A 27,927-nucleotide genomic window follows, 5' to 3' on the forward strand; every position below is an offset into this window, starting at 1 on the left:
CTTTCTGGGAGCATTCAGCACAGTTTGAATGTCACAATAACCCAATCAGACTTCTTGTTGTAAAAGTAACCCATTGTTTAAGAAGTGTTGTTAAGAGATGTGTGAGTGGGTGGATGTCTTTTTTATGTAACCCCCTCTGTTTTTATTTTTGCTAGATTGATGCATGCTTCAGAGGGAAAGCAGAACTCACTTAGGGTGTGTGAATGGCACCTCCAGGATGAGGTCTTCGGGAATTTCGAACAGCTCGGGATCATTTCCATTGGCTTGCAGCAGGAGGGGCAGGACATCAAAACGACCCTTTGGACCTTTCCATCCCAGCTGCGTGCAGATCTGGGGACGAATAGCAACAAAGCAGAGTGCAAATAGGACATTTGTTTCAAAGTGACATCACCATTTACCACATTGACTTCAGCTCCTCTTGTGTACCTCAGTAAATTCGACATTAGCAGGGTCCCCTTGGATCTTTCCATCAGGCATTTTGTATCCAGCGTAGCGAATCAGCTGACAGTTCCACACTCGATAGTCATGTTTTCCATCTATCCTCTGAGGGAATATGGTGATTGCCGACCTGCAAAAAACAAAAAATATAAATTGGTTTCAAAGAAAAATCTAAATTCGGTGGCATATCTGTACCTACATTATAGTGTATACGGTGTGAGGGAAACATTACATTGAGTATATGTTTAAGTGTATTAATCAACTAGATTGCAACAGATGGTTGGCATCGTACATGTAATCCTCATCAAATATATTTTCAATTATGCTTTGTCACAGCTTAGCTACCTACATCCCTGTGGTGTTTTTAATGCCATGACCGGGTGAAAGTGTTAACACTACTAAGCTGGTGCTAAGTCACTGAGGAGGGGGAGCAGCTGCTGAGAATCTGGGCCAGTTGTGCTAGCAAACAACATCTGCAGTAAAGCTTGGAAACTGGTGTGAACAGCAAAACCAACAGTCTGTGCCTTCAGACTTTAATGTGCCAACGACACATTTCATTACAATCTGTCCTCTTGCTGCCAATATCTAATGAAGTACATTGTTGACATTCACGAGTTCTAAGGGCTGTGTGTTGCTGCTGCTGAAGGGACATCCTGACAGGCCGGAGCAAAAGATACACACCCAAAAGCTGAACTCTTAAATACAGGAAGTGGTCAATCGGAATGTATCAATTACCTGCAGGGGTAAAGGTTGCGAATTCATGTCAAGAGATTTTGTTTAATACTTTTGTTATGGTTAATTGATTGAATATTAATACCGATAATGCGATTTTTTATGTACTTAGGTATTAAATTGTTTTTCAGAAGTATACAGTAGGTCCTTACATTAAGTTCTGTTTACTACCGTGGACTACTGTCATGGTTTCCATAAATGTTTGTGTCACTTTTTTACACATTTTGTAAATTGTTTACTTCCTTTTTATGTAAATAAACCTGCCTTTTACACTCTTCTTGCCTGCTGGCTCTGTCTGCAGGCATGAGGCTTAACACTAAAAGATAAGCCCCTTGACTCTACTTTATTGCTTAAAAAAACATTTCAAACTGCATTAGTATAAAATAGAAAGGATAAACGTCACCAAATGGAATTGTTCACAACCTTGCAACCCAACAACGGCAACACACTGATGACTTATGGATCACTTCAACTGTAAAGGTTTAGTAAATAATCGATGAATTTGTTACAACTAAAAAAAACCTTCATAACAAGGTGCCTAAAGAGAAGTGTGCAGTGAAATTCAACAACATGTTGACACATATTTTGTAATATATTGAAGACATAACATCATGTTTTTCCAAGAAATCCTAAACCTAAAAACCACTGACTCATAGTCTTTTCTTTGCATCATTTATCATCCTTCCTGACATTTTTATTTATATTTTGTCATGTTGACAGGTGTTTTGGGGATGAGCAGAATGATTTCAAAACTATTGCAACACGTTGCATGTATTTATGTGTCTGTATTTATCTATGTCGAAGCGAGCCAGACGGAGAGAGGATGTTGTGCTGGCTCCTATCAACATGTGTATCCGAGCTCTCCTCCAGAAGGCCAGGCTAAGTGTAGTAATGATTCAGAAGCTATCCATCATTCAAGAAGTAAATATGAGGTGTCACATGTGATTAGCACTTGGCAGAAAGTGAGCGAGCAGGTCTGACAAATGACTGCTTGTTAGCAAGGCCCGCCGCCTCACCAAGAGGGCTTTGATTGGTGCAGAGACACTGACAGGCAGCAGATAGTGTCAGATAAAGCATTAATAGCCAGAGCACAGGCTGACAGATGGGACAGAGGGTCATGTCAGGGCAGAAAGAGATGGAGAGAGGAGGGGGGGGGGGGGGGTGAGATATATGAAGCGACAGATGGGGAGAGAAACACGTGTAGTCTGAGGAACAGGAGCAGAGTAGAATAAAAAGAAACAAGACATAGGTAAATAGCTGAGCATTGTGTGTGTGTTTTTGTTTACCTCAGATTGCCTTTGTTGGTGGCGTACTTGATGTGGTTACAGATGTAGTTGTACATTCCATGAGCTGTTGTGCAGTCTCTAGCATCAAAAAGCTGGAAAGCAAAACAAAAGAAGAATAGATGTTTTCAATATTAGAATAAAATAGTAGTACAGTCTGATATTTTATGCAAGATGATATGACTGCAAAGCTATGTTTCTGAGTATCTTGGATGTTATATGAAACAGCAAATGCACAATGCACAATTGACCTTGTTGACTTTCCATATTACTTGTTAAAAAAAAGCAGTGTAAATCTAAGTGCTATTTGTGCATGCTGCTAGTACCTGCAGTTTGGACCACTGGATCCTCCCTACACATCGGGCAGCATTCCTCCAGGCGTGCTTGGCTCCATAAATCAGTTCAGTGTCTTTCAGCTGGTAAGTGTCCGAAATTTCAATCTCCTTGGTTACTTCCTCCAGCCTGTCCACATGAGCCTTAGAGCCGAATCTGTACACAGAACAGGTACGGAGGCACGACAGAATAGAAGAGAACATTTTAACTTCTAATTGAGTTGAATTATTTCAATTAACTGAGTTTTTACTTTTGTAAAATATCCCAGTACTTGTTGCTTTCTGTTGTTATGTAAGCTAGGAAAATTAAGCTACCATGTTGAACCAGGCTCATTAGCTAACACTAACGAGTAGCTATCAGCCATGTTAGCATTTACTACACATACATTAGTGGATTAAAAAAAAGAAGATAACCTCATAAGATAAAAAACAATAATACAAATAGTTATTTATGTTTAACCTTTATATTTTATTATTTGCCTCTACCCAAACATGCAGGAATGAGTTCTGAAACCCAGAAGTGTCATCATTGTTGCGCAGAAGTCCCTTTAACACAAGTCAATGGGTCGTTTGAATGAGGTTTTGAAAAGATTCCTAAAATAACTTCTGCGGCTAACAAGCTTTAGAGATTTTACTTTTTTGTGATATTCTGACATAGAAATATGTCAGTAACTACCCTACCCTTTAATGTTCAGTCTACCTAACCCACTCACTCTAAATTGCATTTAAAAAAATCGTATTTTTTGTGTGTGAAGGAAACCAGTGTGACGCCTACTTTCTGGTTGGCCTAATACAAATGTATTTTCTGCAGCACTCTATTGAGTCACAACTATCAGCTGTTACAGGCCATGCTTACCTTTTGATAGAGGTGTAGTACTGGTCTATGAAGTCAGTGGCCAGTGGAAGAAGCTCCTCTTTGGTTCTGAACTCGTCTGGTTTGCGGACAGGGGGCGGCATCATCATGGAGCCCATGCACACATTTTCATTACAGAGTGGCATCTGATGAGACAATATTATGACAAATGAGGTAGGATTTTGGGGGTTAAATCGGCTTGTTTGCTTTTCGTTAGTGCCAAAAATCCATCTGAAGAGCCAGGAGATCATTGCATATGGTACAGCTCTCTGATATTATATCAGCAAATATCCTCAACATTTACTTTCAACTAAAGGAAAAGAAGACACAATGCTGCCTCCCAGTTCACAACATAGAGGTGTTCCTTTCTTTGAATTGGACAAAGAATTCTTCAACATATTTCAGAGGTCTTCGGGATTACTGTTCACTGACAAGAGCCAGTTTCTGTACTCACGTCTGTGTTGTGACTAGATGCAAAATGAGAGATGCATGGCATCCTATTCATTTACAAAAGGCAGAGCTATCATATTACCTTCCCCCTCTATTCATTTTAGATTAACCCTCTAGGTCTTGGTTCTGCTTGATATGAAACAGACCCAAGGCATGCTTGAATTACACTTTAGGCAAATGGAATCATTCACAAGTGTTTTCCTATTGTATTCACTTTTTACTTTTCTCTCCTTTTCTTACTGTGTGTGAGCCATAATCCCCTCACTTCTTTATCCCTCTGATAGAAGGCTCTCAGGGTGCCTAGGAGTAAACCTCTCTTTTAATGCGTTTTCAAGGATAAAGGTAAATAAATTGTCAATAAGAAATAAACTAGAACAAATACATATTTTAATAGGTAAAGGCCTACAGGCCATTGGTAGATCACATCCAACTGCACTGGAAAGGGTTCATCTTGATATTTAGTCCCACAGGGTTCAGACGCAAGGTCATGTTTTATTATAAGCTCCGGACTCTGAATGCAAACAAGGCATCATAACTGTTTTACAATTCCTTTCATGATATTGTTCACACATGGCTGGCACGCATGTTAATGAATGAGTAAGTCGGTGAGTCATGGATTGGTATCCTTCTTTTAAGCAGGGCAGGAAGACTGAAAGAGCGAGGATACAAAACAGAAAACAAGTAAACAGAGATGCAGGGAGAGAATTGCTCATAGCTGAGAGCAACCTTGTGTGGTCAGTTTAATATGATTAGAGATGAAGTCAGCTGTCACTTTGGTTTGCCTAAATGCCTTCACCAGCTCAGAGAGAGATGGAATGAGTGAGCCAGAGCGGACGGCAGGACGGATAGCGCAGGCGTGCAGCCGAAGAGGAAATTTGACACTGACCCCATCGCTACTAAAATTGGCTTGTTACGCTGAACCACACACTTGCACTGTCCAAACACTCAGACGTGGACCGGCAGTCTGTCCAAAATAAACTTCCCTCTGTGTGCCTTCCAACAAATCCAACCCTCGCTCGACAAAAACAGAGAAGAGAAACAAATATGTTGAGCAACACAACAAACACACCATCACAGCCAGTCAACAACAATAAAAACCGAGTTAAAATGCGTGAAAGATTCTGTAATAACAAAGATAAAAAAATAAAGGGATCATTTGAAAGAAAAAGGAAGCTGAGGAAAGATTGTTGTCAACATGAGAGAAGGAAAGATATGAACAGAAAGAGGTGACAGAGTAAAAAGGGGTAATGGATGAGTAAAGCAGGGAGTGTTAAAAATAAAACAAAGGAATCGCTCGTGCTCCAGCACGTCCGCTCATTATACCGCTCTGGGCATTCATGCCAGCCAGCTGTCCTTTTCGAAAAAGACGGATCATCCTCGAATACAGCAGCGTCTGTGATATATAATAAATCTGAAGATGCTATTAGAGGCCATTCATTGGGATGCACAGTCTGTGTTCGATAAGTCACCAAAGTAATTAGGCTGCCGTTTGCTGTTCACAAATGGCTACTGTGATTTGGGGGGTGAATGCTTAAACAGCGGGGTTCACCTTGTGCTTGTTAGACTGGCTTCTTAACTAGAGGGAGAAGCTTTGGCTGCCTGATCAAACGGAAAAAACCAATGATGAAAAGGGATAAGACGTATTTCAAACTTTTTGATCGAAACCATAAACTTGTCAGGAAATGTTTGTAATTTCTCATAGACTAAATGTTTATTATTGTAACCATGATGATGAAGGTACCCCAACATTAGCCAAGTAATAACCCATATCATTATCTTTTCCTAACCCTAATTGTGCCTTAACCTTTGTGATGTTAGATTAGAAAATAGTCTTGATTTTCAATAGCCAATGTTGTCTTATTGAGAGTTGTCTTTTACCAGGAAATGTTATGTGTCAATTTGGACGGCATGGCCCGCTTTGTCCTTTAAATTAGATGGAATTCTCACTGGATTTTTCTTATTTCAGCAAACATGTTCCTAATGTATTCATGTTCATAAGGTTCATCACTGGCATAGAAATCCTGGATATTATATGACGACTTGAATCACAACATCTTTCTCATCCTTGCCGGTATGGTTGCCACAGCAACAAATGTAAATATGTAAATGTTGAAGCAGACTGCTTAATCTAACCCTTAATTGAGCTGATTTCCATATGGCTTACCTTGCTGGAGCTGTGGTGGAGTGTGTCATTGTAGAGGGTGCCAGTTTCCCAGTTCTTGATCTTAATGAAGCGGGGGCATTTGGAGGGGCTTCCATTCTGAAGTGACTTAGTGGGTGAGGTCCTTCCCAGAGCCGGGGGCTGGAAAGAGCACACAGAAAAGGACACACGAGTCATTACTTCATGCCTTTGAACTATATATGGCTAATGGGTTCTGACCTTTGCTCCAAGCATGGATACATTGCTTATGAGTCATACTGTGGTAAGAGACAGTCATGCATTGTCCTCAAACTACCTCAAATGGACATTGATTGGCAGGTTTAAGATGGGAATAACACAAACAATATATGGAGGAACTTTTGCAACCATTTGGAGGCTTTCTTTGTGGACCACAGGGAATGATCCGTTTGTCATTGTGTTTAAGCCTCACCAACACAGAAACTCTTCACATTGCCTCCCCTATCCATTTCTGGTTTAGTTCCCACTCAAGGATAAAGGCAATCAACATTTAACAGCAGGTTGATGGCAAGCTTACTTTGGCTCACTTGGTTTTCCAATATGGTGGCTGTATTGACTAAAATGAATGCCTGCAATTTAACCCCGAAGCAAACTGTACACGTTCCAAGAGAAAGGCACAGAGTGATGTCCAATTATCAGAGCAATCAATCCCACACCTTGGAAGCTCTTTCATCATCTCCCTCTGCATTGTTAATGACACAGTGGAGCATCTCCTGAACAACTGTGCCACAATCATCACACTCGACTGGGACCTGAATACCGACAGAGTCACGCCAGTTGAGTCGCATTGTTATTTTGCATCCTCTCAAACATCGGAGAGGAATGAGATGGATTGAATTGGATTTGATTTGATTTTGCACATACTGATAGTAAAGCGCTTAGTTCCTGTGTGTTCATGCGCCAACAGCAGTAACCCCCTCAGATATGCCACATGATCACTGAGGTTGTGGACAGGAAGGAAGACCATCGGAGCGTAAAAACCTCTCAGTCAAACAGGCAAAGAAAATCAGAGAATTCAAGCTTTTTGACAGGAAAAGCAGAGCCGTTATGTGTATGAAGTGAACATTTATAAATTCGTGTTGCGCACTGACCGGAAGCTATAGCTCTGGCATTTACGTTTAACAAAGTCTGTTTATATGAACAACCTGTAAATGTCAGTTTACTTTTCCCTCATTTATACACACGTTGTGATGTCAATTTAAAATGTCAGAGTTAATGTAGCATCTTTTCTCGCCCCTGAAAACATTTACATGAGTGGAAAGTCAGCTATTGAGTGACCATTAACTACATGTTTGGAAAGGACTGACATCAGCCAGGATCGATAGGGAGGTAATTGTGTGTCAAATAGATTGCTCAATCGAAATCCCTCCCGCTAAAAGAGATTGTCCAATCATAGCTTGGCAAATGCATCTAGTACAGGGGTGTCAAACTCAATTTCATCACGGGCCACATCAGCATTATGGTTGCACTCAAAAGGGCCGGTTGTAACTTTAAGACGATGTAAAAAGACATATATAAATATAATAATTACATTATTGCCTCTGCATTGGATTATTATCGGATAGGGTAATAACTTCTTAATGAACTACTACGTCTGAAAGCAGAAGTCTAGGGCAAATAATTGCAAGTCTCTTCAGTAAGAATGTCACAATAAGATTTTAAAAGAAAAGCCACATTTTGGAAAAACATTGATTGTGACATTTTGAAAAAGAGAAGTGACTTTTTAATTTTAACCAATGACATATCACTGGAAAGACCAGGATTTCCTCTGTACAGTACAGTACATCAGGGATTGATAGAGTAGCTCAAAAGAGTTGCATGTTAACAAAATGTCCACTACAGTGGACATTTTCAATGGGCTGGGTACCAGGAGGATTTACATATACTGTAAACAACAATAAGTATATTCCACACAATGAATATAATTGCACATTAATGAGTTTGATGGCAAGTTAGCAACCTAAACTTTATGTTTTGGACTCTCTCCACCATAGTGAGGCGACCTGAGATCACCCCTGCCCTTCTTAGAGTGTGAGACCTTCCATTCCAGCTGTCTGCTGTCATAAGGGCGGCCGCGCCCCCTTCGACCCACAACCACAACAATACACAACATGAAATGACGTGCAAATTGGTGATACAAAAAAAAAAACGTTTTCATTGCGCTTGTGCCTCCCCCAGTCGAAATGCCGCCCTGGGCAACCGCCCATGTCGCCCATATCAATATCCGCCACTGCCCGGAAGAAAAAACGTACTGTACTTCGAGGGTTTGTGACTTTACATGCAGAAAAAGCTACATAACACACGAAAGGACGGGTAATAACCGGAAAAGCATATGATGGGACCTTTAACCGAACTTTAATCGCCCTGGATATATGTTAGAACACCTGATTTACAAGAAATGCACTGGGGGGGTGGGGTTGTTCTTGGCCTCTCAACATTTGCATGGATTTAGGCGGAGAAGCCTAACTGTAACTGTGTACATGATGACTGTATGATTACTACCCCCCCCCCCCCCCCCCCCCCCGCAGTGCTTTTCTTGTAAATCAGGTCTTACAATATCCCAAAAAAACCCGGCGGAGTGGAGATTGCGAAACTGAGGCCCAATTCCAAACCACACCGTAGCTACTTCCTCTCCGTGATGGAGTGAACTCCGTCTGTAGTCACGAGGCTCCCTTCTTCCAGGTGGAGGGTGTAAGAACAGCGGCAAGCTTAGGGACGAACTCCCCTCTCTCTGGCAGAAACAGGAAATGCTGTAACCTTTCGTAACAACGGTTTCAAATCAGCATATCTTGGATTAAAAATAACCCCAAAAATCTTTAATGGCGTTTCCTTTTTGTTTTAAAATCTAATGTTTATAAGCTGCTTGGTTTTTGCAACAGTCCCTGTAAATATACCCAACTTTTTCAACTTTGGAGCGATTTTATCGACCTTCTTTGGGGGCCCCCTTCTGGTCCGGGGCCCCAAGCAGTTGCCTGCCGGCAAACGGCGCCCCTACTGATGCTCTTCTGGGTAATCATACATCCTATCATGTACACAGTATACAGTTGGGCTTCTCCTTCCCCTAAATCAGGGGTGTCAAACTCAATTTCATCACGGGCCACATTACATTACATGTCATTTGTTAGATGCTTTTATCCAAAGCGTACTGTACTGTGGATAGTCCCCACAGGAGCAATTTGGGGTGAAGTGTCTTGCCCAGGGACACAACGACATGCTGACTGCAGTGGGACTTGAACTTGCTATCGCCTGATTCGAAGTCCAGCACACTATCGACTGAGCCACAGCCTCCCACATCAGCATTATGGTTGCACTCAAAGGGCCGGTTGTAACTTTAAGACTATATAAAAAGACATATATAAATATTGAATATATATATAAAATAATGTATTATATTACATTATTGCCTCTGAATTGGATTATTATCGGATAGGGTAATAACTTCATAATTAACTACGTCTGAAAGCAGAAGTCTAGGGCAAATAATTTCAAGTCTCTTCAGTAAGAATGTCACAATATGATTTTAAAAGAAAAGCCACAGTCTGGAAAAACAAAAAAAGAAGTGACATTTTGAAAAAGAGAAGTGACATTTTGAAAAGAAAATCTATTTATGAGAAAAAGTCAAATTCTGAGAAAAAATGCATTCTGTATGTTGAAGAAAAAAAGTCAAATTCTGAGAAAAAGTCGAATTTGAGATGCATTGTGGGACATGTCGTTTATGTGCAACGTGCTTCTGTAAAGTGGCATGTAACTGTATAATAAACATATTATATTCTTTGCAAGCTCTTGTGGGGCCACATAAAATGAAGTCGCGGGCCGGATTTGGCCCCCGGGCCTTGAGTTTGACACCCCTGATCTAGTAGGTTCAGCTGATCTTTCAGTTTACTCTCTTTTTCACTTATTCAATACTCCCTAAATAATAGATGTGCAACGGTTTAGTCATTAAACGCTAATCATGTCTGCTGAAGTGTTGCTGAACAGTATTTTTGCATTGTGGGATTCTTCAAAGTCATTCTTTTACTTATTACAATGTGGAATTTGTAAGCACTTTATAGTGGGTTGATTTACTCACAATTTGGACAATCAGATGGCAGATGGTAAATACTGTGCACTCTATAGTAAATAGGGATTGATCCCTGACACAGGGGAGCTTGTGTCACAGCCAAGCTTTGGATTTCTCCACATGCTAAAGTGGCATTTCAAGGTTCTTTTTTAAGACTGGTGTCTTTTGTTAGCCTTTCCAAAATCAAAAGCATAATTTAGTGACGTCAAGTTAGGATTGTATAGAGAAATCCTTTGTGTGTAGAAAATCCTTACGCTCTTAATTTTGTATTGAGAACATTTAAGTAATCCCCTATACTTAGTGGGCGTTTTAAAGTTATACCTGTAAGCTATGGGAATATAATATATTCAAAACAAAACTCACAAAAAGGCAGAGACTGAGAGAATATTACAGAGTTACAAATCCATCTGCTGCTTCAGCACCACGGACAGTGAAGTATCAGTACATTCAAGATACCAAGGTGTAAGAGCCAAGGTCGGGCCATAGATTCTATCTTGCACAATCCTTAGTCAAATAAAGCATACGCGAGTATGGTTGACTAAAGTAACTAGGGTATGAGAGATAACATCAATACCCCAAGGCAGCATGCCTGGGCCATGGCCAGAGAGACCAAGTAAAGAATGAACTGGGTCAAAGGCAGGCATCTAAGCAAAATATTCCTTAACACTGGATCCTGACATTAAGAGTTACCTGTGCCTAGTTCCTGTTGTTCAATGTAAAACGAGAAGTTTAAACAAAAAAGTAAAGTTAGCTGAAAACATTTTTAAACCCACTCACGTTAACTTACCTAGCTAGCTAGCTACAGCTGACTCAAAATCAGGCAGCAACAGTTTTCATTGAAGTCCGAAATCAACAGTCTCCCACTACATGACAGCATGCTTTTATCTACTTCTGACTGAAATCAATAACCTAGAAACATACCTACTGAGAGTCAAGAGTCCAAATCTGCCACGATAATATTGTAAAGCTCTACAAAAATTATTTACAGAAAAATATCTGACATTATAGTTTATCCTAATATAAAGAGATAATAAAAGAGATAAAGAGATGATTGTAATCGATCTGTGTTCTAATGCACAAAGTCCAGTCTCTTTGTGAGACACACTTCCCTGATCTAGTCCATATTACTGGGAGAAGTTGCTGGACCACGCAGACTTTTGAAATCCCATCATATGTCATCAAGCCTCAATGTCAAAAATAAGGTGTGGATGTAACAGTAGGAAGCATCTATGAAGCTAGAAATGAAGATAATTGGAGATAATCTGATAAAGATAATTTCATAACGGGGCGTAATGACCAAAGTCATTCTGGTAAATGCAGTTATAGAATAAAAGTTCCCTTAAACACCCATCAATTAAAATGTCTGATGGGAAATGGAGATGATGAGAGCAAGGTAGGGGGTAAAAGGGAAACGAGAAAGGAAGAAAGTGAGACTGACAGCCGGAGAAATGGAAAGACATGGTACGCGTTAAATATTGATATGGTTTAGTCATGTGCATTTATGGTTTGACAATCGGGATTTAATTAATTAAGCCCTTGCGTGTATAGAAAGACAAATATATTCTGTTTTTAATGGATAATCAAAAGGCAGCTGGTGGAATTTGACGGAACATTTACCACCTTTTTTAGACAACAGGCTTTTCAAACATTATATCAGGCAGCAGCAGAAGCAAAAACAAGAGCATATCCTTCTCCAAAGTGAGAAACGTGTTGGCCGTTAACATAGCAATCCATGTCAATCTGCCTTACATGTCCTGACATTTCTTTTACTGTCTGAGTCTATCGAATTAAACACTTAGCGATGAGCCATCAAAGTCAGCATCAGTGTCTAGAGAAACGCCTGCAGGGGAGCTTCTTGCTGCATGAGTCAGTACACATGCATATACTGGCCACTGATACACACACACACTGCTTTCACTTCCCACACTTTTCTAAAAGCATGCATGTCCTCAGTCCGAGCACACACTCCCAAGACAAAGATCTAGCTATCACATCATACATACATATCCTCTAGTGCCACTGCTAAGAATGCATCACCCAAACCAACCCCACCCACCCACCCACCCCCCTTCTTCCCTTCCTCTTTCCAGCACTCTCACACAATTATTCTCATAAGCATGCACATTAACACTCTCTTCTCTGCATGTCTGAGGGGCTTGAACGTTTCTACAGGAGCCACAGTTGATAGAGAGTGACGGATCAGCAGCTGCATGTATTCATTAGACCTCCTGGAATCATTTTGCCCCATCCGGTCCCATTGAGAGGGGATCGAGCAGCGTCACAAGTGGGTGGATAACGCCGACCATGTGCAGATTACGACACTATCCCTGTCACAGACTCTCAGACTTGTGACCAGACCCTTCTATGTGGAAGGCATAAGCTGGATTTAATGCCGCACAAGCTTACCTCCCGGAAGGATCTAATGCCTAGGTGATGGGATCTTAAGCAAGGGCTTTACTACTATGAGCAAAGAAGCAACACAGATGTGCGTGCTCAGTTTCTGAAAGCATCGCAAGTGCCAATCGTGTGGATTAATGCACAGGGCTAAAAGAAAACTCAGACATGGATGCACATGTATTACACAGCTGCAACGATTCACTAACTGTAGCCGGCCTGCTCATACACACTTGCAAACACGGGGAGGATTTGCAGGTTATTGATCTAAAAGATACACAAACGTGTGCTTACAAGTGATTTGTCTTCCTCGGAAAATCATTTGAAGGCTTGAACATTTGTTTCATTTTACCTTGTTAGTGTCAGCGTTGTGGAGCACCACCGGCATGTTTTCCAGCATTCTGTTGTTATCTGACGCCAGCTGGGGAGACGTGCCATTTCCCACGCCAAGGTCCCTGGGGGTCATAAACCATTTTCTGTCAGGTGTGTTTGCTCACATCTGTTGCAACATAGTTATTTCATTTCATGTAAAAGAAAAAAATGCCACACTTGGAATGGCATTGAAACAGTGAACAAGCCACCTTTCTTCTGTCTTTACAAATAAATGAACCGGGGACTTGTACACGCTCCAAAATGCTTTTTACTCAGGGATCTCTGCACACCCACATAGGTGTTTTCTCTCTTCAGGCCTCCGTGGGTGTGTAGATGGAGATCGTTTGGCTTCTATCAGGCTCTCCAGTGTTTCTTGTTCACTTTTGTTGCGGTGCTGCATTGGGACAATGTGATCCTTAATGGAGGTCAGCCTAAGTAATTCTTTCTCCACAGCTGTGCTCCAAATTCACTCAAAAAGAAGTGGGCGTATGCTACAAAAACTCCTAAGGAAAGACCCTTGTAAGATGGGGACGGAGACCTAAAAGTGAATTGCAAAAGGTGTATTGTCATTGCATGTGTGATTTCAATAATGTTTTGTAATATTTTTTTAGGTACACTGTAGGTCAGGGGTGTCAAACTCAAGGCCCGGGGGCCAAATCTGGCCCGCGACTTCATTTTATGTGGCCCCACAAGAGCTTGCAAAGAATATAATATGTTTATTATACGGTTACATGCTACTTTACAGAAGCACGGTGCCCATAAACGACATGTCCCACAATGCATCTCAAATTTGACTTTTTCCTCAGAATGTAACTTTTTTTCTTCAACATACAGTATGCATTTTTTCTCAGAATTTGACTTTTCTTGTCCAAATAAGCCTTTTTTTCATCAAATTAGCCTTTTTCTCATAAATAGATTTTTTTTTCAGAATTTGGCTTTTCTTTTTAAATCATTTTGTGACATGCACACTGAAGGGACTTGCAATTATTTGCCCTAGACTTCTGCTTTCAGACGTAGTTGATTATGAAGTTACTACCCTATCTGATAATAATCCAATGCAGAGGCAATAATGTAATACAATACATTATTTTATATTATTAAATATTTATATTTGTATTTTTATATAGTCTTATATATAAAACTGGCCCTTTGAGTGCAACCATGATGCTACTGTAGCCCGAGAGGAAATTGAGTTTGACACCCCTGAACTGAGTTTACCCAGGAAGTTAAAACTTTACTAAGGTTTCTCGGCAGTAGCTAACTTTCTTTGCATTGTTCTCTGCATTTAGACATGTGAGAACAGGTTAAGACTGATATTCCATTAGTTTTGCCTGTAGACCATTTCAAATGACCTGAGGCTACAGATAACATAAATACTATTTATCAGATTAAATAAGTCCCAAAACATCGGAAAAAAATGCAAGGATCTGAGATTGTCCAGGTCTTTCTTAATAGAAAGGCTCAGTCTTAGTCTTTTTTGATAATATTTCTTTGCAGTTTGACATCTATTTCCATACATTTAAAAAAACATCAATTTATTTTCAGTATGAATTAGAAAATAGATACGGCTGACGGCTTGCAAGTGAAGCTCTTTCTGGCTTAGTCCTATTTGGTCATTCAAACACATCATAACCAAGTTACAATATAGATGTTCGACTTTCGTTTCACATTGGATACAGTTTACGACATGAACAGGGAGGTCTCTCGCTGAGCTGTAACTATAAGATCGTAAGAGACTAAAGCAGAAGGGGGGGGGGGAGGACACTGTAATGCCGCTGTGTTAAACAACACGAGACATGAATAAACGAATAAACACAGTTTGCGTTCCTCCAATCAAAACCGCCCAAACGCAGATCCAGTCTACTGTATTCAGTTTCCCACCCCCCTAACTTTCTTATAATCACGTGTCTATGCTAATTGTAAATCCTTACAGGCTTCCCTTCTCCCCTTCACACTCCCTGTCACACTGTATCTCTTTATCATAGCAATTTGCATGAGGATGTTTATCCCCCTCCATTCAGAGGTGGAGTTCAGACATGCAGAAACATGCAGAGGAGTTGCATATGTCACTAGTCATTAGCTCTGACGAAGAGCGTCATCAGCCTCATGCTGAATTGTGAGATTGTTAAAAAAATAAAAAGCAGTAAATCAGCAATAATGTGCCATTCCTTTCCAAGCAAATAGATTACAATTATTTTAGGGTTTATTCGATATTGATGCCCTTTCAAAATAATGTATACTAATGATTGTTCTCATACGCATTTTTCCAAAGCCATAAGAGTAAATCAAATAAGGTAAGCTCTCTCCTAGTGCCGACCAAATGTCAACATGTTTTTAAATGATATATACGCTTGAACCCTATTAAGAAAGTCATTTAACAACTGACTGAAGCCGCAATTGGATTTCAATTGGTCGTAGGAGTACAATAGCAGATAACTGAGACGTCAATATCAACAGTACACTGTGCAGACCACTTAGAGTCCGGGATAGAATATGGGCTCAGACTGTGAAGCCGTGTAAAACGCTGGTACAGAATGAACACTTAAGACAAGCTAAAAGCAATCTAAGTCTAACATTTGTCAGTCTTCCTTCAAAATATTTGAAAAGGAGACGTGTGGCATATACAGATTTTCACACTCCACGAATTGCCTGATGAAATATTGCTGCAAATGACCTCACAAGCCAAGAAGGACTGTTTAGAAACGATTCACTCTCTTGGAAGATGATAATGAACAGTCTAATGACGAGTGTGAGACGAGCTTTGATAACGGCTCCCAAAGTGGGTAGGTCTGAGGACGAAACGCTTGCGGCTCCGTGTGTACGCCCTATACGATCATTTCCTGAAAACGATGACGCCATAGCCCCGCCTTTCCCCACCTCCGCCTCATTGCTGATACGTTTTGCCAACAACAATGGCGGATCACAGGGTTGCGTTCGTGCTCCAGACGCTACTGACCATGATACAGATTTTAGTGCAAAATCTACAGCTGCTCTACCACAACCATCAGCAACAATAATATTATAATATAATAATAATAATAATAATCGTCATCGGTCTTATTCGCTGCTTTTGGTGTATTTTGAAACTACCATGGGCAAGCTACATTTTTGGTTTAAAGAAGTTCATATGAACGTATAAAAAGAGCCCCAGTAATGGAAGAATAGCAAACTAGTAGACATGATGAATGTTGTGCGCCATGTATTCTTAATTGATGTTTGTTGGAGCTCAGCGTGCAGACAGTAATTACTTGGCACTGTACTCTGAGTCATATTAGTGCCTGTCTGTAGCTGCTAATACAATGCAGCTGGGTCAAGGAGTTTAGGGACGGCAGGGTGTCAAAGTGAGTGGGACTTCCTTTCAATCAGAGGGCCAGGTGTACACTTAGCTAATAACCACCTTGTTGACGAGTTCTTGATCTAAATTGTGATTCTTATCCTCCCTAGTCTCTGACACCAACCTGCAATGTGAAAGGGACCAAGCACAAAGACACTCTTAAGGAATACTTAACACAGAAAATGACCATGTGTATATCAATTACTTACTAGGTGTTACCATGAATTCTTCACGAAACTTTGTTTTTCTCGCATGCCTCCACGATGAAGGAAGAGTCAAACATTTGAGAAAAGTCTTGATGAACTGAAATAAATGGGAGACCTTTCTAAGACAGCCAAATGCATTTTGGACTAGCATGGGCAAGTAGTGTTTCATACAGTAATGAATTAATTTGTTAAGGAAGTTGTTAGCGTATGACTGGATAACTGAGACTGCATACATGTTTCTAAAGTTTACAAACGATCCCCATTTATTTCATTTAAGACTTTTCTCAGTTTTTTGTTCCTTCGTTCACCGTAGAAGCCTGCAAGACATAGTGCTTGTAAGAATATAAGGTTAAACAGGGCAGTAGTTGATATCCGCATATCATTTCATAGGTGAGGTATTCCTTTAACTGAGGGATCAATAAGGTAGCATCACATATTACCTGGCCACTTGAATCTGGGCATCTCTTCTCCCCACGTTCCTCTGGCCTTCTCCATTGATCTCCCTTTTGCTGTTTTTGATGAGGCGCAGCACTGGTTCGATCTCCTTCAGGAGCTCGTTGTTCTCCTCCATCCCGTTGCACAGGAGCGCCCCGCGGCTCAGCAGGGGGTCCTGGGGGATGGACGGAGTGGACAGGTTCTCAATGGCCCTCAGCTGGGGCTCCTTGTTGACCTGCTGCTGCTGCCCAGGGCTGAAGGGGCTCAGAGGGGAGCAGTGCTCGTAGGACTTGGAGGGTGGGAAGGCGGGACGTGTGACCCTCACTGTGCGTTGGCGGCCATCTCCGGATAGGGTGGTCTCCAGGTGGGTGGTGAAGCCCTCAGGCCCGCGGAGGATCAGCACGGCGTGGCTCTCGACCATCACGTTCTTCAGCGTCTCCAGGGCCCGCTCGTAGGACAGCTCCACCAGGGGCTTGTTGTTGACCGCCAACACGATGTCGCCCACCTGCACCAGGCCGCACTCCTCTGCCGCCCCCCCACGGATCAGGTCCGACACAATGACAGGCGGCTTGGACACCCTCTGCTTCACCAGGAAGCCCAGCCCACCGACCTTCCTCTTGAAAAGACGCACTGAGATGATGTTGGGCTGCAGCTGGCACACTGTGGGCTCTGACTCCTGCATGGTGCCCGTGTGTGTGTGTGATCGCCCGTGTGTGTTTGAGTCTGGGTATATGCGTGTCCCCAGGGATGTGTCTGAAAAGCAACAGAAGGAGGAGAGGAAATAGAAGTTCTATTAGTTTTAGAGGAAATTACCTTTGCTGCATGATTTGTTTACAGTGTGTTGATAAGTCAAAGCGGGTATATGAGTCACTCAAGGAGAGTGTAATATGATAGGGATCATTAAGTGCTATTGAGCTACTAATACAAATGTGGTCATGCACATCAGAGTCTATCATCCTACCTGCTGGTACTTCTGTGATCATCAATACTGTCATTACAGTGGCCAAACGTGTACCAAACTGTAAGACTCCAAAGATAAATATTCATCAAACTAGAGAAGTGAGCAACTGCAGTCTCTTTTGTCCAATGATGAAAAGTATCTACTCAATTACTTAGTACAATTGTGTGGTATTTATATTTTATGCTCCTTAACACCTCTATGTCACTGAATTTGAATGAACGGAAATATTGCACCTTTAACTCTGCTATGTTTATTTAACAGCTATAGTTACGGCATATTACATTTGAAATGGGAAAAACATGATCAGTGATAAATACTGTATGATGGACTATTATAGATTAAACCACCAGGCAGTGTATTTAACGGTTAACATGTTATCATCGTATAGGTGCAAACAACATATTCTTTCAGATATACAGTATTTTGCTGGTGTGGGTGTAGGACTTTTAACATTACTGAATAATTGTACAAAGTTTGATAACTATACTTTCCTACTCCATCTCCAAGATAATCGTTTTTGTTTCACACAAAGTTGAGAGACCTTTGAAACTATACTAACTTTACTTATGGTGTTTATAACAAAAGTATCTCCTCAAATATTGAGAATAAACAGGGCTAATTTCTTCTAATAAACACAACAAGTGCACTCCTAAGAAATGCCAACACTTCAGCCTCTTCTGGTATTAATGCACTGCCACATGCACATTATGTTCGCTCGTGTCTTTGCATAATCTTAACTTTTGAGCCAAACAAGAAGGCATGCGACTAAAGCCGGTCCCTCCGCTCCTCGAGCCCCATTATGTCCCCTCGTGCCTCATTGTTCCTGCTCTCAAAATTAACTCAAGAAACAAAAAGAAGCCTCTTCCCTCATACAAGCACTGCCAGACGCTAATAAAGCATTCTACCTCCTTTGAAGTCGTAGCATCTGGCCGCGTGGGTGGCGTCGCGTGGAATGTATAGTATGTCAAAAAAAGAAAAAAATGTACGCGTGCTACGCAGTCAGTAAATGGGGGCAGGCACGCGCCATATAGAGGGAACAATTCAGCACCAAGGTCAGCGCTCTGACTTCACAGCTGCCTGTGAACGCTGCCACTTTTTGTTTTCTCTACACCTCTGCATCAGTTCTCAAAGGTTGTTTTTTGTACTTATTCCAACAGCAGAGGTAATGGCTATGAGTCTCTGTGATAAATATACAACTTCCACACGAAAAGGTTCATATTCTTGCCTCAAGTAAAATAAAAAGTAATTCAACCAAATGAACTCCTCACCCACTGATTCAATCAAACGTTGACCTGGTCAGGTCAGGGCTTTGGTTAACAGTTCGTGGCTGGAAAAAGTGGCGCAGTTCATAAGAACTGTCCTGGGGCACAGGAATAACTTCAGCAGGCGGGCCTTTAATCTTCACTCTTTGTAGCTGCCCCCTACGAAGATCAGAAATTGCCAATAATGGAGGTGAATATATTGATGGAAATGTGCTCTGAATATTAACAACTCTCTTTTTTTCAGAATGCTGCTGCGTCTGGATTGGGGAGGTGGATTCTCTATTAATATTTATTAAAAATAGACAGGTGAGACCATTTCCCACCTGATTCAGGGTTATATGATCTGATGACGATTCTCCGTCTATTCTACATAAACTCTGGTAGCTTTTCAGTTATTAAAAGTAAATTCCTGGTTTGTTTCTCTGTAAATACGAAGGGATTTCCCCCCGTTGTAAGGTTTTTGCTTTTTTCTGCAGCGGGGGCCTGAGCTTAATTTGTATACTTTATATTGTTTACACGGTGACCTTTCCTAAATAAATATGAGTTTAATTGTTTGGGATCCCACAGTCAGGTTGGCTTAGTTTCTGTTCATTAACATCATAAATTACGATACAGCAATTCAGGTTTCAAATCCATGCATCAGTTAACATGTCATCTGATAAACCTGATGGTGTTACAATTTGGTAACATTTCCCTGACTGTAAAAACAACAAATCCTTCCCCTGGTATTTCTGATGTCACAATAAGTCCAAACGCAGCCTACAAGCAGCTACAGAACTGCGTACTGCTACAATCCCAACATGCTAAGAAAACATGATGTAAATCTCCTTTAAAACATAATGAAAAAATGTGAAACACATTTTCGGATAAACATGGAAGAAAAAGTAATTAAAATGCATCTGATTTCATTCCCTCCTCAATGCAATCGAATGCGAAAATGCACAAGATGTTCCCACCGAGCCTTAATTTAAGAGCAACAAGTTCCGTCGACACTTGTTTGACAAAAATACGAAAAACAACTCAACTAAAAAGGTTTCAAACTTCTATATTTGATGAGACGAAGACATTTCTCAAAATAAATGCATCCTTTCTTAGCCACAGGTCCGCACATTAGTGGACGCTCCATCTTTCCATTATAGCTTTCTACAGCCTAACCAACCAGGGGAATGCGCAACCACAGAAAGAACAAATAAAGGGAGCACGGGTAAATAAATCCAACTACTCACCCCTGAGAACAGAGTCACTCTCACAACCACCCGCTGCAGTGAACTTGGATAAAAGTCCTGCGCGTCTCTTCCTCAGCAGCAGCCGCACAGGTCTGTCATCCACAAATGTCTCCAAGTCACTTCGATGCGCTCTGCCTCTCTAGAGACGAGGCATGCTTGTGCCTTTCTGCGCACCGGGGCGCCTTATAAACGCGGAGCAACGGGAGACACGGTGACGCGCAGGGAGAGAGCCGTGCGCGGGCATTCAAATGAACTGTGGGGTGGGTTTAGTTAGGTCGGCTATCGTCATCACTCAGCATGCAACACCCGACCCTCTTCACATACCCAGTCCCTTTAGATCCTTCAGAGGGAGGGAAGGGGAAGGTAAGGCGTGTCACACCAACATGCAGCATTTTGACTGTTAACCTTTTTGAACTTGCAATAAAGTCACATTAGTCAAGTTGGGGGTGAAGTTTTGAGCATTGTAAAAACGTTTCGTACAGGGCAGAAATTTGAACTGCAACTCTGGGATTAAACAACCCTTATTTATGTTGCTTTGGCATGTATGGCAATAATCCATTAATATCCAATTGTATGATGCGCACCATGCAGATCAATGAGCACCAGGAGACCAACAGTGCAGAGACGCGAAACACTTTTCTCGAGATGTTATTCATTATATTAGCCTTCATCCAGCCCAGAGAAAATCCCATTGAGAGCCCTCAAAAAGTGCAGATTAAAAGAAACTGTAAATGAGACCACAGCTAAAAAGAAAAACAGCATTTATTGAGGATTTACCTTTACACGGTTTTTAAATGTTGCCCTGAGGGAATCCATTTTTAGATAACTATGCGGTGAGCTTCAAATAGACGGAGGAAAGCTCTTCAGCTCACTAAATGCACTCAATTGAAACAAATTTGAAAAAGGGGGCTCTACCAGCTTTTTAAGAAATGTAATGAAACTGCTATGAATGAAGGTTGCTATGAATAAAGTGATTTTCTTTTTAGTAATGGCCTTTAACTAGGCTCCACAGACAATTATAGTAGCCGTTATTAACAAATGATTATAATCTCACTTGCATTATATTCATTTTAAGCCTCAAACAAATTGTTATTTTGCAGAGTGGCCCAAAATGGTCAAAGGCCACTCCTTTATCTCTCATCATGGACTTGACCTGCCAGCTCCTTAAGGAAGGAGGAGGGTTTACATTGGAGGAAAGTGCCATAAATACTCCTTACTGCACATATTCTTATTTCACATTTCATAGTTTATATTCTAAAATTCATTCATAGCATTCTCTTTCCATGTAAATTACTGCTTTATTTTTATTTGTATTGCTATTTAACTGTATTTTACTACGGTGTAAAATATTTTTTGTTTTATATTAGATTTCTTGTTTTTTATATTTTATGTATGCACCATGACATCAGGTCAAATTCCTAGTATGTGCAAACCTACCTGGCAATAAACCGGTTTCTGATTCTGATTCTGATAAACTAGAGCTGAAACAATCTTATGCATCTTATTGGACATGTGCATATTCTTCTACCGTTTCTCACCCATCTCATCAATACTTCTCTAACTTCTGGTCACTTTACAAACAGTCTCAAGGAGGCAAGAGTAAACCCTCTCCTAAAGAAACCCACTCTCAACCTGTCCAATGTTATAAACTACAGGCCTGTCTCTCTCCTCCCGTTCCTGCTATGAATGAAGTTTGCTATGAATAAAGTGATTTTCTTTTTTCTAACAATTTATATGAACATGGTTTCAATGAAGAACAAAATTACCAATAAAAAAGTGCATATTCAAAGGTTTAAGGTTTAATCCACCTTTATTAAAAGACAGGAAGGGTAACCATTCTTCCTCATATTTCCAAGTTTTGGGATACATTTTTTTGTAAGATTTGTACACACAACCTTTGTCAAACAGAAGACACATGATAAGGTTATATATATCCGGTAATAACTCAGTGTAATACACACCCTAACCACATACCTGCCTGTTTTGACTTTTCAGATACACCGCAAGATTATTAGCTCTGTGAAAAAAAGACAATAAACAATAAAAGCACAGTCATCCTGCAACACTTTTTTGAGATGACCCTCAAAAGCTGTAAGTCAGCTAACCTGGTGACCTTACAATCTGTGAGGGCTACAAGCCTCACAAACGAACACACATCCTAAAGGTTATGCTTTTGTTTACATCAGACATACACAGACACATTGATTTGAAACTGCTTTATTTTGCTAGTTTGAGTGCACGCAATCTTGTTTAAAATATCTATTGTTAATTGTGTTGTGTGTAATCCTATTGTCAGTGTCTTACAGCTCACCTTGCTTCTGGCAAAAGGCTGCGCTGATGGAAAACACCTGCATTTATAGATGTGTCAGCTAATTGGACTACGCCATTCCTCTCAAACCCTGAGGGGTGTTTAAAGAGGCCACTTCATTTAAGCCACCCTTTTTTAGAGCCTGTTCCCCCTGCACGCAACAATGGACTGGCCAGTAGGGCTATACATTCCTGCAGTGTGGAGATGAGGGGGGGTATGTGAGTTGCTCTTGGGCAGAAGAGCACACAGGATGTCACCCATTTTTGTGACGTTTTGTTTATGAGTTAAATGCTAGATTGTGTATGTGTATGTTTATATCTACACCTTTTTGTTTAAACCTAATTGATTTTAGTACCCATCTTAAAACTGTACATATATTGGGTAAATAAAATCCTTATTTTTGCACCTCAACCTGCATTCCTGATTTTTGCGTACCCTGGTCCTTCACACAATCCATTTGCAGAATACTCCCTTTTGTAACAAGTTTTAATAATATCGCAAAAACAGATGTATTTTTGAGGAGGTCATGTCCCGGGTCAATGTAAAGAGCAACTTTGAAAGAGACAAAAATAATAATGAATATATTTAATTTAGACAAATCCTCCTGTTATATTGAGTTTTAGTTTAGATCGCTACCATTTATTGCTGATTGTGCTATATATTCTCAAACTAATGAGATAATTGTGTACAAATTAGACGAGGGCTCTCGCTAATTTGTTGCTGCGCTAATTTGTTACTGCGCTAGTGAAGAGAGCGTCTCCGCCCTCCTCTCACTGCATACATTTGGTTCCTTACCTGTTCTATCGTCCAGTTAGCTGAGTACTCTCGCTCAAGCTAAATGTTACGGCGCTAGTGAAGAGAGTGTCTTCGCCCCCCCTCTCACGGCGCACAATTGGTTCCTGTTCCATCCTCCAGTTAGCTGAGTGCTCTCGCTCAAAGCTAACTTGCTCCAGCGCTAGTGAAGAGAGTGTTTCCGCTCCCCTCTCACTGCACACAGTTGGTTTAATATCCGTTCCATCTCCAGTTAGCAGAGTGCTCTCGCTCAGGCTAACTCGCTACGGCACTAGTGGAGAGAGTATTCCCGCTCTCCTCTCACAGCATATATACCACTAACTGACTTCATTTTTCTCACCCCAGTTAGCACAGTGCTCACGCTCACGCTAACTACTATTGTGCTCACTCCCACTGCAAAGTTTGTTTCCTGGCCCAGTTATTTACAGTCAGCTGAGTGCTCTCCCCCAGACTGCCTTAAGCTTTGCGCTATGTTTAAGGGCTGTAACACCTGTATGGCTTCTCTTCAACCAGAGGATGGCCATGACCTTTGCCCCTCTTGTCTTGGCCTCGAGCATCTGAGGGAGGGCCTTTCGGAGGACCCGTGCATGAATTGCACCATCATGCCTCGTGCGGTAAGAGCTGCTAGACTAGCCGAGGTTGAACTACTGACTGAGGGTGGCCTTCCCCCTGCACAGTCGACTACAGCCCAACCTACCCGTCCTAGGCGTCGGGCAACAGAGGCTGCGGGTGCCCCGCCCAAGAAGAGGACTAAGCCTGATAGGCTGTCCTCTAGGATGGACCTACTCACTACTGAGCTAGCCCAGATGAAGTCACTCCTCTTGGCTCTCCATTCTGGTGCCCGTACAGAACACGCCGCTGCACCCAGTCCACCCATGGCTGAGCTGATTCCAGATGACGATGTGTTCTCGATGGCAGCTTCAGCCACTCAATTTAATGAGTATGACGGAGAGGGCCCGTCCCATGCTTCTGGGCCTGGCTCCTGTACCTCAGCTCATGCATCCTCTGAGGGGGCAGATGACGGCTCCATGGGTAACGTCATTCGCATGGCACTGGCTCGCCAGCAGCTGGATGTACAGCAGCCCGAAACAGCGCCTGCCAGTGCGTTCTTCAGGCGCACTTTGGCACCAGCCACCTTTGCAGTTCCTCCCTCTTGTGAGTATCTGAGGGAGTTACATGCATGCTGGAGGGACACTAAGACTCTTTCCCGTCTTACGTCCGATGGCCGAGCCCTGGCAGCCATGCAGGATGCGGCAAAAGTCGGCCTTGACCACATGCCGGCTGTTGAGCCTACTATTGCTTCCCTCATAGTTTCCCCTGACGAAGCTCTGAGGTCGGAGGCCAGGTGCCCTCGACCCCAATGTCAGGTCACTGATGACCTGCTCACTAAGGCTTACGATGCAGCGGCGCGCATGGGCCATATAGGCAATTCCTTCTCTCACCTCATGCTCGCCCTCTCAGCTTCCCTGCAGCAGGAGGCTCTTAGCGCTTCCTCTACCAGCCTCAGTGACGCCTTATTACAGGCGTTTGCTCTGATGTCTAGAGAGCTTGGGCGCCTGATGTCCACTCTCGTCCAGACTCGTCGCCAGGTTTGGCTGGCACAGTCACCCTTATCAGAGGCATGTAGGAGGACTCTCCGTGCTGTCCCAGTGGAGCCGGGGGAGCTGTTCGGTTCAGCTGCCGTACAGGTGCTCGAGTTCTCAGCTCTTCGCAGAGACATGCCCCCCCCCGGTAGGCCTAGAGGCTCCGCGTCTGCCTCCCGAGGCCGCTCCCATCCACCGGCTCACCCCGGTGCCCGCCATGGGCCTCAGCATCCCACGAGGGGGCCGGCCCGCTACGGTCCTGTTAACTCGCCCCCAAGGCAGCCTCGGTATCCGGTGCCTAACCGTCGCCCCCCCAGAGTCTCCAGAGGCCGGGGGGCAAGGTACTGAGGGTTTGGGGCCGGCTGTCGGTTATTTCTCCCAGCAGCAGCTCAACTACTGGGTAGCTCAAGCTTCAGACCCCTGGGTGGTTTCCACCTTAACTCAGGGGTACAAGCTTCAGTTCCGACGCCGGCCCCCAGCCTTCAGCTGGGTCAAAATGACCACTATAAGCTACCCGGCAAAATAAATCGCCCTAAACCAGGAGCTGTCAGTCCTCCTTGCCAAGGGTGCAATCGAGCCTGTGGACCCCATCTCAAAGCCCGGGGGCTTTTACTCTACCTACTTCCTGGTAAGGAAGAAAGGCGGTGGACTTCGCCCAATCCTCGATCTGAGGGGACTCAACAAGTTCCTAAAGATCTTACCTTTCCATATGCTGAGCACAGCGGACGTTCTTTGTACCGTTGTCAGGGGGGAATGGTTCACGTCCATCGATTTGAAGGACGCTTATTTTCATGTGCCTATTGTGCCTCATCACAGGCAGTTTCTTCGCTTTGCCTTCAGAGGCCGTCATTTCCAGTTCAGGGTGCTCCCATTCGGACTCTCCCTCTCCCCAAGGGTGTTCACCAGGTGTGTCGCGGCAGCCCTCTCGCCCCTGCAGTCTCAGGGTATGAAGATTCTGCCATACTTAGACGACTGGTTAATCTGTGCACCATCCCGGTTGCAGTCGACCCAGGACACGGCTCTCCTTCTCTCTCATGTCGCCCGGCTAGGCCTCAGGGTGAACATGGAGAAGAGATGTCTGAACCCCTCTCAGAGCCTAACCTTCATTGGGGTGGCTCTGGACACAGTCACTATGCAGGTCTGTCCATCTGCTCAGCGCCTGGACGACATCCTCCAGCTTCTTCCCCTCTTCAAAAGGGGCAGGTCTCTGGCATGTATCCTGTTTCTCTGCCTCTTGGGCAAGCTGACAGCTGCCTCAACTGTCGTTCCCTTGGGCTTGTTGTCACTGCGCCCCCTGCAGAGATGGCTGAACGGCCTCCACTTAGACCCCAAGTTGCACAGGCACAGAAAAATCAGGGTGTCACAACAGTGCCTCTCCGCTCTATCCCCATGGAGGGAGAGGTCGTATAAGTCGAGGGGCGTGGCCATAGGCTCCGTCCCTTTCCGCAGAGAGACCGTTACGACGGATGCCAGCCTCTCGGGATGGGGTGCGGTGTGGCAAAACAGGACAACATCAACGTGCTAGAGCTACGAGCTGTGCACCTAGCACTCAGGCACTTCCTGCCATACCTGAGGGGGAGGCATGTGCTTGTCCGCTCGGACAACACCACCAGGGGGGCACCAAATCTGCACGCTTGCTAGAGGTGTCCCAGACTCTCCTGCTCGGAGAGCAGAACCAAGTCGCAGACTTCCTCTCCCGTCACAAGCCTCAACCAGGGGAGTGGCGGCTTCATCCAGAGGTGGTGGCCAGCATCTGGGGTCTCTTCGGCAGGGCAGAGGTAGATCTCTTTGCCTCGAAGATGTCGACCCACTGCCTCCTATGGTTCTCCTTGATGGAGAAGACCAGCCCTTTGGGTCAGGACGCCCTGGCTCATTCATGGCCAGGGTGTCTTCTCTATGCCTATCCGCCCCTTCGTCTGATCCTACCAACACTCCTCAGAGTGCTTCATCAGGGCCACAGGCTTCTTCTGGTGGCCCCCTTCTGGCCAGCCAGGACTTGGTTCTCCCTGCTGCACAGACTCTGTTGCGGGACACCTTGGCGTCTCCCCAACAGGAAGGACCTCTTGTCTCAGCTGGAGGGTCGGATGTGGCACCCCGACCCCTTCCGCCTCCAGCTGTGGGTCTGGCCACTGGAGGGCCTGACCCACTGCTGAGCGACTGCATAGAGCCTGTCAGGAGGACTATTCTCAATGCTAGGGCACCATCTACTCGTAAGCAGTACGAAAACAGGTGGAAACTGTTCTCTGACTGGTGCCAAGGGCGAAATGAGGACCCAGTACATTGCTCGGTGCCTATTACCCTTGAGTTCCTGCAGTCCCTCCTGGACGACGGCCGGTGTCCCGCTACCGTCAGGGTGTATGTGGCTGCTATATCAGCTCAACACGCAAGGGTTGACAACAGCACAGTGGGGAGCCATAGGCTGGTATCCCTCTTTTTAAGGGGAGCACTGAGGCTTCGCCCCCCGAACATCCCAAGGGCCCCTACATGGGATCTGCCCTTGGTGCTGGATGCCCTATGCTCGCCTCCCTTTGAACCCTTGTTACAGGCAGAACTGAGGTGGCTCTCAGCCAAGACTGCTTTCCTTCTTGCCATCACCTCAGCAAAGCGTGTAAGCGAGCTTCAGGCCTTGTCTGTGAACAGCTCGTGTCTGAGGTGGAACTCAGATGGCTCAGGTGTCACCTTATGGCCGAACACAGCGTTCCTCCCTAAGGTGCTGGCACGCTCTCA

The 27,927-nt window shown here is 43.3% G+C and overlaps 1 protein-coding gene and 1 pseudogene across 1 annotated transcript in view; one reads left to right on the plus strand and one right to left on the minus strand.

The window, feature by feature from the left end:
* nos1 (nitric oxide synthase 1 (neuronal)) overlaps nt 1–17,750 on the minus strand; it is a 40,299-nt gene extending 22,549 nt beyond the window's left edge. The window contains exons 1-8 of the mRNA XM_034117532.1: nt 17,074–17,750; nt 13,074–13,176; nt 6,253–6,390; nt 3,642–3,784; nt 2,780–2,942; nt 2,457–2,548; nt 427–568; nt 191–330 (exon numbers count right to left, since the gene is read on the minus strand). Coding sequence (XP_033973423.1) covers nt 191–330; nt 427–568; nt 2,457–2,548; nt 2,780–2,942; nt 3,642–3,784; nt 6,253–6,390; nt 13,074–13,176; nt 17,074–17,750 — 1,598 coding nt within the window. The remainder of the gene's footprint in view (nt 1–190; nt 331–426; nt 569–2,456; nt 2,549–2,779; nt 2,943–3,641; nt 3,785–6,252; nt 6,391–13,073; nt 13,177–17,073) is intronic.
* Nucleotides 17,751–24,087: 6,337 nt separating this feature from the next.
* Nucleotides 24,088–27,353, plus strand: LOC117472588 (annotated as a pseudogene).
* The last annotated feature ends 574 nt before the right edge of the window (nt 27,354–27,927 follow it).

This window comes from Trematomus bernacchii, unplaced genomic scaffold, assembly GCF_902827165.1.
Source record: "Trematomus bernacchii unplaced genomic scaffold, fTreBer1.1, whole genome shotgun sequence".
Taxonomy (NCBI): domain Eukaryota; kingdom Metazoa; phylum Chordata; class Actinopteri; order Perciformes; family Nototheniidae; genus Trematomus; species Trematomus bernacchii.